We start from the raw sequence: 16,961 nt of genomic DNA, 5'->3' as shown, positions 1-16,961 counted from the left end.
GTGTGCCACGTCTCTCAGGTGTGACATACCTGTTGTTGGTGTGTGCCATGTCTCTCAGGTGTGACATACCTGTTGTTGGTGTGTGCCACGTCTCTCAGGTGAACATACCTGTTGTTGGTGTGTGCCACGTCTCTCAGGTGAACATACCTGTTGTTGGTGTGTGCCACGTCTCTCAGGTGTGACATACCTGTTGTTGGTGTGTGCCACGTCTCTCAGGTGTGACATACCTGTTGTTGGTGTGTGCCACGTCTCTCAGGTGTGACATACCTGTTGTTGGTGTGTGCCACGTCTCTCAGGTGTGACATACCTGTTGTTGGTGTGTGCCACGTCTCTCAGGTGTGACATACCTGTTGTTGGTGTGTGCCACGTCTCTCAGGTGTGACATACCTGTTGTTGGTGTGTGCCACGTCTCTCAGGTGTGACATACCTGTTGTTGGTGTGTGCCACGTCTCTCAGGTGTGACATACCTGTTGTTGGTGTGTGCCACGTCTCTCAGGTGTGACATACCTGTTGTTGGTGTGTGCCATGTCTCTCAGGTGTGACATACCTGTTGTTGGTGTGTGCCATGTCTCTCAGGTGTGACATACCTGTTGTTGGTGTGTGCCACGTCTCTCAGGTGTGACATACCTGTTGTTGGTGTGTGCCATGTCTCTCAGGTGTGACATACCTGTTGTTGGTGTACCAAAAAGTTCTATCTTGGTTTCATCTGACCACATGACATTCTCCCAATCCTCTGCTGTATCATCCATGTATCCATTTTGTTATAAACTCAACTCGTCGTATTTGGAGAATACTAAGTTGCATCCCAAGAACACCATACCTACTGTGAAGCATGGGGGTGGAAACATCATGCTTTGGGGCTGTTTTTCTGCTAAGGGGACAGGACGATTGATCCGTGTTAAGGAAAGAATGAATGTGGCCATGTATCGTGAGATTTGGAGCCAAAACCTCCTTCCATCAGTGAGAGCTTTGAATGGTTGACCAAATACTTATTTTCTACCGTAATTTACAAATAGAGTATTTAAAATTCCTACAATGTGAATTCCTGGATTTTTTTTCCACATTCCGTCTCTCACAGTTGAAGTGTACCTATGATGAAAATGACAGACCTCTGTCATCATTTGAAGTGGGAGAACTTGCTGACTAAATACTTTTTTGCCCCACTGTATGTATACATTTTACAGGACTCTCATCGTCTGCCTCAGAGACCCAAGTAGTTTTTAGTGTATTATGCAAATGAGCCATGTTAGTCATTGTAGGAGCCAGATCATGTGTGTATGTCACGTGGTGTTTGTGGATGTGTACACAAGGAACAGAAGCATGTGTCACGTGACATAGGTGGCCGTCACCATAAAGAAGCTTTTTTTACCTGTACTCAAGAGGGAGAGAGGAAAGAGTAGAGCTCGGTAGCCATCATTTCTGCTCGGTTGGTAGAGTGGCCGTGCCAGCAACCTGAGGGTTCCAGGTTCGATCCCCGCTTCTGCCAACCTAGTCACTGCTGTTGTGTCCTCGGGCAAGACACTTTACCCACCTGCTCCCAGTGCCACCCACACTGGTTTCAAAATGTAACTTAGATATCGGGCTACACAATGTAAAGCGCTTCGAGTCACAAGAGAAAAGCGCTATATAAATATAATTAACTTCACATTAAATCAAATAATTTACTGTATTGTGAATTGTGATTGAAAAGTATGCCAAGAATAAACGTGTGGAATGTTTATTAAAAATATGTATCATGGAATAAAAACAGTATTTTCCAATAGATGTCCTTTACTTGACATTCTGTCTTGTCAGTCTCCCGCTACGTGTCTTGAAGCCTGCAACAAAAAGTACGTTTACCACACTTACAGTATAATCTACAAAAGGTTTATGTGTATCAAAACACATGCAAACTTGTTAGCACACGCAAAGCTGATCTAAATATTTGTCGATTAATGAGCAAAATAAGGAGTGCAATCCATCCCATCCATCCATTTTCTATCGCTTATTCCCTCCATTTAACATATTTGTCTTAATGATGTATGCAGAATATATGTTGATTATCAGAATGCCCACAATACTGGGAGGAGAAAATGCAAATACAAATCACTCAACATGAACAGTGAGATTTATCAATGCTGAAAGTGTCCTGCAGGCAGTATCGTGCCTCTTAAAAAGTCTGAAATCTGCGTGCAAACTGACATAGTTGCACACAGGGCTGTGAGAAAGGAGGCCATCACGCTGCAAAGACAACTGACATAGTTGCACACAGGGCTGTGAGAAAGGAGGCCATCACGCTGCAAAGACAACTGGCATAGTTGCACACAGGGCTGTGAGAAAGGAGGCCATCACGCTGCAAAGACAACTGACATAGTTGCACACAGGGCTGTGAGAAAGGAGGCCATCACGCTGCAAAGACAACTGACATAGTTGCACACAGGGCTGTGAGAAAGGAGGCCATCACGCTGCAAAGACAACTGAACAGAGAAGCCTTTGTTCTACGTGTGCATGTCATATTTGGACTGTTAGAAATAAAAAGAAGAAGATATATATTCAGCAATATCATTTTATAGCTGCTGGACAACTTAAAGGGCCGATTAAACCAAAGTCTATTAATTTATGTTGTTTTTTAATGGTATTCCTTTTTTGATTTAGAAAATATGCACCGTATTTTTCGGACTATAAGTAGCAGTTTTTTTTTTCATAGTTTGGCCGGGGGTGCGACTTATATTCAGGAGCGACTTATGTGTGAAATTATTAACACATTACCGTAAAATATCAATATTATTTATCTCATTGACGTAAGAGACTAGACGTATAAGATTTCATGGGATTTATGGATTAGGAGTGAGAGATAGTTTGTTAAAGGTATATCATGTTCTATATGTTCTAGTTATTTGAATGACTCTTACCATAATATGTTAGCTTAACATAGCAGTTGCTTATTTATGCCTCATATAACCTACACTTATTCAGCCTGTTCTTCACTATTCTTGATTTATTTTAAATTGCCTTTCAAATGTCTATTCTCGGTGTTGGCTTTTATCAAATAAATTTCCCCCCAAAAATGCGACTTATACTCCAGTGCGACTTGTATGTTTTTTTTCCTTCTTTATTATGCATTTTCGGCAGGTGCGACTTATACTCCGAAAAATATGGTATTGAACAAATATATAAACGCAACACTTTTGTTTTTGCTCCCATTTATCATGAATTGAACTTAAAGATCTGAAACTTTTACTATACAGAAAATATATATTCCTCTCAAAAATTACTTACTGGGTGACATGTCCGGTGAGTATGCTGGTCATGCAAGAACTGGGATGTTTTTAGCTTCCAGATCCTTGCAACATTAGTTAGTAAATGTTATTTATAAAGGTGATGGCCTCGGGTGATTAGTACAACAATGGGGCTCAGGGTCTCGTGACGGTATCTCTGCGCATGGAAAATGCCATCAATAAAATGCACGTGGTTTCGCTGTCAATAATAACATACCAAAACCTCTGTATTGTGCCAGACGCCATTGAGTGTGAGCATTTGCCCACTCAAGTTGGTTAAGAAGACAAACTGCAGTTAGGTCGAGACCCCGATGAGGACCACGAGCATGCAGATGAGCTTTCTTGAGACAGATTGATTGATTGATACTTTTATTAGTAGATTGCACAGTTCAGTACATATTCCGTACAATTGACCACTAATTGGTAACACCCCAATATGTTTTTCAACTTGTTTAAGTCGGGGTCCACGTTAATCAATTCATGGTAGTTTCTTACAGTTTGTGCAGAAATGCTATGGTTAAGCAAACCAATTGTTGTAGCAGCTGTCCGGGTGGCAGGTCTCAGCCAATCAATATGGTCTGCGGCTGTGAGGCCAGTTGGATGTATTGCCAAATTCTCTGAAACACCTTTGGAGGCGGCTTATACTAAACGGCCTGGGCTACTGGGTGTGAAGTTGGAGAAGATGCAGGTGGAGGCCCCCTTGGTGTCCTGGGTTGTAGATTACCTGACTGACAGACCACAGTATATGCCACTGCAGGACTGTGTGTCTGACAGGCTGGTCAGCAACACCGGGGCCCCGGAGGCTACAGTACTCTTCCCCCTTCCTCTACACCATTTACACCACCCATTTCCACTATCAGTCAGAGTCCTGCCACCTTCAGAAGTTTTCTGATGACTCTGCGATAGTGGGGTGTATTGAGGAAGGTGATGACGAGGAATACAGGACACTGGTGGAGGACTTTGTCACATGGTGTGGAAAGAACCACCTCCAGCTCAATGTTACGGAGACCAAGGAGCTGGTTGTGGACCTGGGAAGGAGGAGGAGTACTCTGGCGACCCCTCTTTCCATCAAGGGGGTGGATGTGGACATGGTAGAGGATTATAAATACCTCGGAGTACACATGGACAACAAGCTGAATGGGTCAAAACACGCTGAGGCCCTCTACAAGAAGGGACAGAGCCGAATCTATATTTCCTTTGGAGGCTAGGATCCTTCAACGTCTGTACAAAGATGTTGAAGATGTTCTACGAGTCGCTGGTGGCAGGCGCCCTCTTGTACGCCGTGGCCTGCTGGGGCAGCGGGCTGAGAGTGAGGGACACATACAGACTGGACAAGTTGGTAGAGAAGGCCAGTAACAAGATGGGAGTGGAGCTGGACTCTCTGGCGGTGGTGTCAGAGAGAAGTCTAGCAAAACTCCTAGCCATTATGGACAACACCTCCCACCCACTACACTCGGACCTTGCAGAGAGAATGAGCACCTTCAGTGGAAGGCTCAGACTCCCAAAATGCAACACGGAACGACACAGGAGGTCCTTCACACCGACAGCCATCAGACTGTATAATGCATATGTTCCTTGACTGCACTTAAATGTAGAATATATTTATATTATTCATATATATTATATTATTTATTATTATCATTGTTTATTGTGAGCGAACTGTGGTGCTGAATTTCCCCCAGGGATCAATAAAGTACTTTCTATTCTATTCTATTCTTATGGCGGAGAAATAAACATTTAATTGACGGGCAACAGCTCTGGTGGACATTGCTGCAGTCAGCATGCCTACTGCACGCTCCCTCAAAACGTGCGACATCTGAAGCATTGTGTTGTGTGATAAAACTGCACATTTCACAGTGGCCTTTTATTTTGGACAGCTCAAGGCACACCTGTCAGGTGGGATGGATTATCTTGGCAAAGAAAAAATGCTCACTAACAAATGTATACAGATTTGTGAACAATATTTGAGAGGAACAGGTATTTTGTGTTTATAGTCAAAGTTTTCCATCTTTAAGTTCATTTAAATTGGGAACAAGAACAAAAGCGTTGCGTTTTTTTTTTTTGTATTTAGTATAACTCCTAAAAAAAATGTCTTGCAATATGCAGTTTGATCATTCCTGCTGCAAATAGTATACATACTGTGATTCTATACTGCAGAAAAGGTGTTAGATGATCGATATGTGCTATAATCTAATATAAGCCCCCCTCCAGTGTGGAGAGCATAATAACATGAATGTAGAGGGAAAGAAGTGTTTCCAAGGGCACATAATGCTTCTAGTACACAAAAATAGGGTGATCTGTGCCACTTTTGCTGCTATCAATTGCACAAAGTAGATCACATACAACACGTCCACCAACAGTACATGCAATTTTATAGTTTGCGCACACAGATAAGTGTGTGGGAATTGGATCCTCAAAGATCAGGCTCTTAATATTTTCAGAAAATGGGAGTATTATTAGAATCAGACCTGCAGCTGGCTCTGTATTGTTCTTTTTCCTCCTGCCTGACGTGGATTTCGGTTCTTGCTGAGGTGTGTTTGCTGATCTTCTTCTGGGTGTGGCTTCTTCTTGAGGTCCATTTTCTTCTTCCTTTGCTGCTTTTGTGGGCTTTTTGGCTGCTTTTTTCTTCACTGTGCTGTCAGAGTTGTGTTTCCTGGACACCTGAAGTACAGCCACAATGGGGTTAGATTTCTATGTGCTGGTGGTGATTACCTACTGAATATACCTTTTTCTTGCGGGGGTAATCATGGTCTGCATCTGTATCTTTTCTCTTTTTGGCCTTTGGAGACTTTGATTCTGGTGTGTGAGAAAAGATAAAGACACACTAAGCTTTCTCTTATGTGTAATGGTATCTCAACTATTTTTTCTGGCGTTTACCTTTAGGAGCCATAGGACCTGGATCGCCCTGAAATGACACCATTTTATATTAGTCAATACGTGCTACAAATATAGTTGTTACGTATGAAAATGTGTTTGCATACTTTGAACCACATAGTCCTGCCATTGTGGTCGCGTACAGACTTCATTCCATCCACATAGTAACACTGCAACCAGGCCTCGAAACCTGAGTAGTCTTTCTTCTCTGGATCGTAACCTTTCCCACCTCCATAAACAAAAAGTCTAAATAAGAGGAGCACCTTTGTGTCGTTGTCTTCCCCCCACCCCGATCAACCTTGAAACATGGATTCTTACCTAAGTTCACCACCTCCAGCGGTACTGTGTGGCAAAGTCTGAGCAGGTCTGTATTCTCCTCTTCCATTTGGTCCTTTTTGGCTCCCTTAACATTTTTGGGTAAAATAAACTGTTAATAATCGAGGTAAAATACTTGTTTGTACTTATTTGACCTTTTTGCTATGGATCTCCTTTTTTACAGCTTTCTTGTCTTCACACGCATCCTCTGACTCGAGGCCTTCCAGCACAGTCCGGGCAGTGTTCAACCTGGAAGACACACATGGGCATCTTTCCAAAAACAGAAGGTATTTTGTGTGGAAACAGTGCTACACTTTTATAGTAAACACATCCATCCATCCATTTTCTACCGCTTATTCCCTTTCGGGGTCGCGGGGGGCGCTGGCGCCTATCTCAGCTACAATTTCCAAGTGAAATTAGGAATTGCTTGTTTATTCATCCAAGATGATTAGAATCTGGGGAATACAAAAACATTCTTCACTCTCCTTTTCAGATCACGGTGACCTGAGTATGTATCTTCATTCAATGGTCATTTCTTTTACAGCAGGCTCTTTGGTGAAGTGTAATATTATTGCTAGGAGTCTTGCAAAAGTACTTCACACAGTGGGCACGGCTGTAACAAAATAACACTGCAATGTACTGTCAACATGTACAAAACCCCAAACCAGTGAAGTAGCACGTTGTGTAAATGGTAAATAAAAACAGAATACAATGATTTGTAAATCCTTTTTAACTTATATTCAATTGAATAGACTGCAAAGACAAGATACTTGATGTTGGATCTGAGAAACTTTTTTTTTTGCAAATATTAGCTCATTTTGGAATTTGATGCCTGCAACATGCTTAAAAAAAGCTGGCACGAGTGTCAAAAAAGACCGAAAAAGTTGAGGAATGCTCATCAAACTCTTGTTTCCCATAGCAAAGCAAAATTGAAGATGAGATCTCATGTATGTCTTATATATATCTCCTAGACATAAAAGAGCACTAATGGAGACCAAAGTAGTTTTCTCATTCTTCTCAAATGTATCTCCTGAGAAATAAGGCTCACAGTGAGCACTATGAGAGATCTCATAGTTGTCTAATAGTTATCTCTTTTCCCCATTTCAACTAAGACCAAAATGAGAGATGAATGAGCTGGTCTCCAATATGTCTCAATTATGACTCAGTGAGAGAAACACCTGGTTTTGTCTCTCACTGCTCACTATTTGAGTTGTTAGATATACCCGTTTTCTAAAAAAATGCATTTTAATGGGCTCAATTTAGTTATACCTCAATCATATTCCAGTTGATCTCATGCCAACATTGGGAGAAAATAATGAATTCAGACAATATGGATATATGGTCTGTAATCTAAATGGTTTATTTAAATAAAGTTGGACTTAATTTGTTGATTTCTTATCCACACGTCATGTACAGTAACTCAGTGACTACAATTGTGAGATTTAAAACTGAACCCAAACAATACTGATATGATCACAAGACACTTTGTAAGAGCTTTTAACATTTGTGAACTTTCTAGAGCAGTGGTTCTCAAACTCTTTTAACAAAGTACCACTTCAGAAGATATTTGGCTCTCCAACCACCATCATAAGGACTAATATTAAAATGCAGTAGCATAGTAGGCCTATGTATTCATTAAAAAAGACAGTGGCTTTATTAAACAAGTAAATGTAATATATTTGCCACTGAAATATTACACACAATGCAAAAACATCATCAACAATGATACTCCATATACAGTACATATTTACAGAATCCACGGCAACATCACATCAGTGTGTATTTTCAGAGCATTTATAACAATGATTAAAGATTTGATTTGTGGCTTCTTAGGCCAGTTCAGTTCTTCATTATTTCAAACTTTTCAAGTGTGTTGGGGAAATGAACTGCAATCACTATGCCAGGCATAGATGTGAAGTCAAGGAAAACAACTTTACCCAACATGTCATCCAAGAATACTACTGTACTGCAGAGGTTTCCAATAGGGGAATAACATGACTGCATGTCTCATATGTTACACTATCTTGCAGCAAAGAAAAACCTGCATGTTTATATTCACCAACGAGGGCCCATTTGGCACATGAATGTGCTGTGGTAAACAAGAAATCAATCTGTACATACTTTAAAAAAAGGATTAGAACCTTTCTTCTGACACACTGGTCCCACAAAGCAGGCATTTTATTTGTTTACTTTCTATTGGCCCAAAACAATTCTTGGAGGATTTATGTAATATAGTAGGCGATGATGCAGAGTGGGATAAAAAAAAGTTTTGGAACTTCTGCACACTGTTTAAGCAGTCTGTGTTCAGACTATCGGGATAAAGCAACTTGAACATTTTGAGCATATGGCTTGGGGCCTTACCTGTGACTTTAGGACAGTTTACATAACCCATGCTGATCAGAAGGCACTCTGCCATGGTTTCTGATGCATTGTCATGTATTGGTTTGTCTGTTGTGTCCTTGAAATTGGACTCTTCTGCACACTCCTCACTCAAACCATCTTCAAATCCTTCATTAAACGTATGTCCGTCATTGTACATCCAATCCCCTATATCAGGGAGAGCTTCCTCAAATGATTGAAATGGATCATACTCAGCATCGACATGTCATTCAGTTGTTAGGCCATCAGGAGGATGTATGAGGGCTGATCTGGAAAATGGTTTTCCATTCTCTTCGATGGTCAGAAGTAGAAATATTTTCATGTGCTGAAATTAAAATAGAATACAAATCACTAAAGGTTTTTTGATAACATTTTGTCACAAGGCAAAACGTATAACATCTCAGCATATCGCTCACATTCTTACACTCCAAAGTTTGTCACATTTGAGCAGGATTTGCTTTGTGACAAAATTCACAGCAAAACATTATTCAGCCACAGAAGACGGTGGGTGTACCTGGCAGGTGGGGAGAGGCTTGATGTTCCAGAGTGGTACATCCTGCACGGTCACCTGAAGGTTGGATGTGTTCCATTTGAAGAGCAGTGTTTTGGGCTCCTTCAGGGGGCACCGCCTCATGCAGTGTTACCCTGCTGCTACCCCCTGACACAAAGAAGAGGAACCAAAAAACTCTAAAGATTCAAATCATTGAAAAAAAAACAGACAAAAACATGCAAAACAAGAAGGAAGTTGACATAAATTGAACACATTATACAAATCCAGCAAATGGAATGCATTTCCTTTTTCCCCACATCTTGAGCGCATTGTAGTTCATGTTTACGTATCTTCTGTGTTTGTGGTAACACATCATCCACAGTGTTAAATGTAACTCATCACAATACAACACACACTATAAAAAGAAAGTTGTGGATGCTAATGCCAATCATTAGTAAATACACAACAGCAAACCAAACCTATGAGAAAGGATCTTGACGAGGGATGCAACATTATTGTAAATATAACCTTATTTTGATTTCAAAATTGTCACAATAATGCCGTGATGTGTGACGCTATCAAACGAGAACACCAGTCGCTGTGTTTTTTTCTGACAATATTAAGTGGGCTCATCTGAGAAGTAAACTGGTTCTCCCATGAAAACCCGCCGTGTGGGAAAACAACGTTCAAACGGGACATTATAGAAGGGCGAAAAAGTGGAAGTGTGCAGGAGTGATGGGAACGTTTGTGCTTAGGTTAGCCGAGGAATTGTTGCTGTGAAATATTTCTGTGCCTATAACTGTCGTGTTAGTTGAACCTTAAACAAAGTCTGCATACTGCAAGGTAAAGCATGCCACGTTCATCCAGACCATTTCCAAATCGACCCAGAGCCCTTGCAGCTCACCAGAGGAAATGTGGACATGCACAAAATAAGACATTTGCTGACACTACACACCACAATGTCTACAATAAGTTAGGGAATAGGAGTAATATATTAGAATGAGTTATATGTTAGAACCGTTATTTGGAAAATATCGTTCATGTGAAACCAAGATGTCAGCAAGGGAAAATATGCATTTGTGAGGTATTTACATGATTAAAAGTCAAATTATTAGTTAACTCTTAAGAATCAGTATTCTACAAACTAATACAATTTGGACTGCAAAGGGCAGTTTCTTAGGAAGTTCAAAGTTTAAAAACACTCAACTAAACAGCAGTGATGTAACAATATCAAAATGTCATATCACCGTTACTGTGACCAAAATGATCACTGTTTGCATTATAATGGCAGTATTGTTGAATGTGCTAAAAAGGTCATCAAACCCACAATAATACCAAGTTGTATTGAAAAAAAAACATACCGGACACACAGTATAGTTTCTTGGCAAAAGAAACATTATTGTTCTACATTAGTTACACTGGATGTTTACTGTTTATGTCAGTTTAAAGACACTTATTTGAAAATGTTGGTTTTTGTTTGTTACTTGAAATTCTGCACCATTCCTTTGCACCTAAAATACCTGTTTTTAATGATAAATATGATTACAACATATGAAAATGATGTTTGTGTTCAATTACAGTAAGTGTGTTTATCCTAAACATTCCTCCCACGTCATTTAACACACTTTGACATTTTTGTAACAATATCTTACCCTGGCTTTAACACTATGACGATATCATACCGTGAAATGTTGATATTGTTACATCCTTAGTCATGACCTGATGTTACCTACCAGCTTTAACTTGGAGGTGAAAGGTTCCAAAAACATGAATTACACATGCTGAGATAACTCCTATTTGAAGTTTCATTCTTCATATGTGCTAATGTAATCAGGGTCAAAGAAAGCAATATTTTCATGTTTGTTCCTGACAAACTGTGGACAGCTTTTTATCTGTAAATCTCAATCAGAACTAATTGACTTCAAGAAAGAACAGGCATATACATATAACTTACTTGGACATTGCTGGTCATTCTCCACATTCACATAGGTGCATGCTGCAGGACGGGATGACTGCAGGAAGAAAAAGAAAGTATCACATATTATATCTGCTGCCAGTTTAATGCACCACCACTATACCAGTCTACTCAGCAACTTTACAGTCCTTCTTGATCTTTTATTTGATTCCACTTCTTTACCAGTTCTTCTTCATCGTTTTCCAGCTTTTCCCTTTGTCATTTCGACACTCCAATACTATATAAATCAATCAATCAATCAATGTTTATTTATATAGCCCCAAATCACAAATGTCTCAAAGGACTGCACAAATCATTACGACTACAACATCCTCGGAAGAACCCACAAAAGGGCAAGGAAAACTCACACCCAGTGGGCAGGGAGAATTCACATCCAGTGGGACGCTAGTGACAATGCTGACTATGAGAAACCTTGGAGAGGACCTCAGATGTGGGCAACCCCCCCCCCTCTAGGGGACCGAAAGCAATGGATGTGGAGCGGGTCTAACATGATACTGGGAAAGTTCAATCCATAGTGGCTCCAACACAGCCGCGAGAGTTCAGTTCAAAGCGGATCCAAGACAGCAGCAAGAGTCCCGTACACAGGAAACCATCCCAAGCGGAGGCGGATCAGCAGCGTAGAGATGTCCCCAACCGATAGAGGCGAGCGGTCCATCCTGGGTCCCGACGAGCGGTCCATCCTGGGTCTCGACTCTGGACAGCCAGTACTTCATCCATGGTCATCGGACCGGACCCCCTCCACAAGGGAGGGGGGGACATAGGAGAAAGAAAAGAAGCGGCAGATCAACTGGTCTAAAAAGGAGGTCTATTTAAAGGCTAGAGTATACAGATGAGTTTTAAGGTGAGACTTAAATGCTTCTACTGAGGTGGCATCTCCAACTGTTACCGGAAGGGCATTCCAGAGTACTGGAGCCCGAACGGAAAACACTCTATAGCCCGCAGACTTTTTTTGGGCTCTAGGAATCACTAATAAGCCGGAGTCTTTTGAACGCAGATTTCTTGCCGGGACATATGGTACAATACAATCGGCAAGATAGGATGGAGCTAGACCGTGTAGTATTTTATACGTAAGTAGTAAAACCTTAAAGTCACAGGAAGCCAGTGCAGGTGAGCCAGTATAGGTATATATGTATGTATATATGTATATAAAGGTATATACAGTATATGTATATATGTATGTATATATGTATATAAAGGTATATACAGTATAGGTATATATGTATGTATATATGTATATAAAGGTATATACAGTATAGGTATATATGTATGTATATATGTATATAAAGGTATATACAGTATATATGTATGTATATATGTATATAAAGGTATATACAGTATATATGTATGTATATATGTATATAAAGGTATATACAGTATATATGTATGTATATATGTATATAAAGGTATATACAGTAGAGGTATATATGTATGTATATATGTATATAAAGGTATATACAGTATATATGTATGTATATATGTATATAAAGGTATATACAGTATACATGTATGTATATATGTATATAAAGGTATATACAGTATATATGTATGTATATATGTATATAAAGGTATATACAGTATATATGTATGTATATATGTATATAAAGGTATATACAGTATACATGTATGTATATATGTATATAAAGGTATATACAGTATATATGTATGTATATATGTATATACAGTATATATGTATGTATATATGTATATAAAGGTATATACAGTATATATGTATGTATATATGTATATAAAGGTATATACAGTATATATGTATGTATATATGTATATAAAGGTATATACAGTATATATGTATGTATATATGTATATAAAGGTATATACAGTATATATGTATGTATATATGTATATAGAGGTATATACAGTATATATGTATGTATATATGTATATAAAGGTATATACAGTATATATGTATGTATATATGTATATAAAGGTATATACAGTATATATGTATGTATATATGTATATAAAGGTATATACAGTATATATGTATGTATATATGTATATAGAGGTATATACAGTATATATGTATGTATATATGTATATAAAGGTATATACAGTAAATATGTATGTATATATGTATATAAAGGTATATACAGTACAGGCGTAATGTGATCAAACTTTCTTGTTCTTGTCAAAAGTCTAGCAGCCGCATTTTGTACCAACTGTAATCTTTTAATGCTAGACATGGGGAGACCCCAAAATAATAGGTTACAGTAATCGAGACGAGACGTAACAAACGCATGGATAATGATCTCGGCGTCTTTAGTGGACAAAATGGAGCGAATTTGAGCGATATTACGGAGATGAAAGAAGGCCGTTTTAGTAACGCTTTTAATGTGTGCCTCAAAGGAGAGAGTTGGGTGGAAGATAAATACAGACAAAGGTTGCTGGAATATAGGTGGAACTTCTTGTAAATGTAAAACTCTATATTATGTGTTCAGTAATGTATATTGTTCCACTTCAAATGTTCTCTGAACATTTATTTCTCTCATTGTTATTTCACTTCTTGTTATTATACTTACCTCGGTGGAGGTAACTATCACAACTTCTAGCAAGGTGCTTGCGGCATTTATAGCTCTATTTCCGTAACTGCGTGACGTTCCAGTAGTTTAAAACAAATAACTGGTGTGTGTTAAAGTCATATAAATACCAAAAGAGAAACAATAAATGGTATTACTTACTTTCAGTTGTTATTCCTTCGATGCTGAATATTATTTCTTCCCATCGAAATCATTACATCCGCCCACTTAATGCGCATGCGTGTTTTTCAGGAAAAGCCAATCTGATTGGACAGATTCATGGAGTGCCGTGCCAAATCTCGCGATCTCAGGATTTACATCAAGTTCATTTTCTCCTTATATGTCCATCTGAAAATAGCCCTTTTTGGCTAGGACATCATTTTCAAATGATTTGAAAATGTATGCTTTCTATCAGACGGCGGCGGACATGACGCGTTATTTGCCATCAGTTAACGTCAGAAGAAGAAGAAGCGGGGAAACAGTAGGTGGCGTAACATTTGAAGGTTGTCAGTGCGCCTACCTTCAACTAAAACAAGGAAGAAGAAGAAAGCCAACACTTAGTTGTTTTTTTTAAAGGTTTATTTATAAATGTCAACAATTACAAACAGTAAGACAAACAACAATATACAACATTATAAAACATTATGAAAACAGTACAAAACAGCACCAGGGGGTTGTAAGCTCAAAATAATAAAAAAAAAGAATACAAACATATATATATAAATAATAAACAAAATGCAAAGCCGTAGGCTTATTCAGATTCATCAAACAACTTAAATGTGGAACACAGCATCATCGTTTTCACAGCTTTTTTGTTGTTAGAGGTAGAGAGCGTTTTAATGTAAAGTTCCAGATCTTTTTTAAAGGCACAAAAGATAGGACGGGTATTAAGAAACTTACATTTATGAATATAAAACTTAGCCAATAAAATAATGAGCTTGCAAAGGTAGAATTCCTTTTCAATTTTTTGTTCATACAGTGTAAAACCAAAAATCACATCTTTAAAGTAAAGCACAAATTTGTCATAAATATTGTCCAGGATGAAGCGACAGATGCCTGCCATAGTGATGGAGTGTTTTCACAAGTATAAAACAAGTGGTTAACAGTCTCTGGGTGCATGTTACAAAAGGTGCAGGTGACATCAATGTCCTTTTTGTATCTAACCATCACAGTCTTTACAGGGTAATAGCGATGGATGATTTTAAATGATATCTCTTTGACTTTGTTGCTAAGTAAATACCTGTTAGGAAGGGACCACGTTTTGGTCCAACAGATGTCATTTACAACATTATTCCATAAGGAAATGACATAGGAGACAGACACACAATCATTTTGGAATAAGCTGCGGATTTTTCTGTTATTTTTTTGATCAAAGCAAAGTTTCCCCACGGGAGTGTCAAGTGGATCATTCACAATGTTTACAGCAGAAAGAGGAGGTGTGTAAGCCATGTACAACATAATAACACCTGTTGGAATGTACAACATAATAACACCTGTTGGAATGTACAACATAATAACACCTGTTGGAATGTACAACATAATAACACCTGTTGGAATGTACAACATAATAACACCTGTTGGAATGTACAACATAATAACACCTGTTGGAATGTACAACATAATAACACCTGTTGGAATGTACAACATAATAACACCTGTTGGAATGTACAACATAATAACACCTGTTGGAATGTACAACATAATAACACCTGTTGGAATGTACAACATAATAACACCTGTTGGAATGTACAACATAATAACACCTGTTGGAATGTACAACATAATAACACCTGTTGGAATGTACAACATAATAACACCTGTTGGAATGTACAACATAATAACACCTGTTGGAATGTACAACATAATAACACCTGTTGGAATGTACAACATAATAACACCTGTTGGTCAGCTTGGTCAGCTGTGCTGATTGATTTAGTTTCAGTTAAGGTATCCATAAACTTAAGTTGAAAAACTTATTGGGGTGTTACCATTTAGTGGTCAATTGTACAGAATATGTACTGAACTGTGCAATCTACTAATAAAAGTTTCAATCAATCAATCAATAGTGCGTAATCAGAGCGCATGTGTAAAAAAAAAAAAAAAAAATTCCCAGTCCACAACTATCCTCATTCACAACACGTTCTCTTAGATTTCCATGTTATGATACATGTTCACATTATTTATTGACTGTATATAAAAAGTATTTTAAAAAATATGATATTATTTAAATGTAGGTATGAAATAATCCTAAATGAAATTCAATAACTTGGTTTATATTATTGGATATACTCGGTCATAAAATCAGTGTCAGTTGAGTTGGTCCATAGATTTCCAGTAGGGAATTTTAATGTCCAGCAGATGTCAGTATTTAGTGACACAGGATCAATACAGTTTATAAATGTGTCAAAAGGCTGTGCAACGCCTCATCAACCCATCACTAACAATCACACAGGTCAGGTAATGTCAAGACTTTAATCTACACTGGACATAGGCAGTCTTCTTTACTGTCAAAGACTTTTTGACAAATCAATCAAACAGAACCCCCAGTCAAATGAAAAATTCAGTATTACTTTTCAACAGACATTTATTTCATCTTGTAGTTTGTGGTCTGGACATTTGACACAGGAATTTAACTTTTCCACACACCATCCTGAATCACGGTTTCAATCGTAGTCCATGTTAACTACCAAACCGTAACTTAAAAGGGTTGGTTGAACAACTATAAGGACTAGCAGGTCATTGCTAATGTTGCTAATAGGCACAGTACTCATGGACTAAGTTTTGGGGAAATTCCTATTGAAATCAATGGGACATCCTTCAAAGTTCCTCTTATTCCGTCTGATTCCAACTGTTCCAACTTCAAAATTTTCAGACTCTTCAGGAATCGTGTGCTTGATTTCAACAATGCTAAAATAATTTCAGGATTTCGGTTCATCATCAGCATTGGAGCAATCACACGCAATTCCTTCAGGAATTGCCTGATCTAGTTTTTAATGTTTAATAAAAAATAACAAATAAAATAACGACAAAAAAAGATACAGCATTACAACATTTCGAAGTTTTAACCTATTCAAACCATTCCACCTTCGACTCATTGCACCATTCTGGAAATTCAAACTTCCCCTTTTCCTTGTCAA

At 38.4% G+C, this 16,961-nt stretch overlaps 1 protein-coding gene across 2 annotated transcripts; it reads right to left on the bottom strand.

Moving 5' to 3' along the window:
- Positions 1-3,064: 3,064 nt before the first annotated feature.
- LOC133545276 (endonuclease 8-like 1) lies at positions 3,065-14,061 on the bottom strand. 2 transcript variants are annotated; one of them, XM_061890697.1, is made up of 9 exons: positions 13,987-14,061; positions 11,270-11,327; positions 9,340-9,483; positions 6,602-6,695; positions 6,450-6,534; positions 6,239-6,360; positions 6,135-6,162; positions 5,983-6,053; positions 3,065-5,918 (listed from the first exon to the last, which is right to left on the bottom strand). In XM_061890697.1, exons 3-9 carry the CDS (start codon positions 9,378-9,380, stop codon positions 5,532-5,534), a joined length of 828 nt encoding a protein of 275 aa, XP_061746681.1. In that variant the 5' UTR covers positions 9,381-9,483; positions 11,270-11,327; positions 13,987-14,061; the 3' UTR covers positions 3,065-5,531. The 2 variants fall into 2 exon arrangements, with proteins under 2 accessions (XP_061746681.1, XP_061746682.1); XM_061890698.1 differs by lacking the exons at positions 9,340-9,483; positions 11,270-11,327; positions 13,987-14,061 and adding an exon at positions 8,808-9,186.
- Positions 14,062-16,961: the final 2,900 nt, after the last annotated feature.

This window comes from Nerophis ophidion, linkage group LG28 (genome assembly GCF_033978795.1).
Source record: "Nerophis ophidion isolate RoL-2023_Sa linkage group LG28, RoL_Noph_v1.0, whole genome shotgun sequence".
In the NCBI taxonomy this organism is placed as follows: Eukaryota; Metazoa; Chordata; class Actinopteri; order Syngnathiformes; family Syngnathidae; genus Nerophis; species Nerophis ophidion.
The sequence above is the reverse complement of the archived record's forward strand: the minus strand, read 5'-3'. Positions and strand labels throughout refer to the sequence as shown.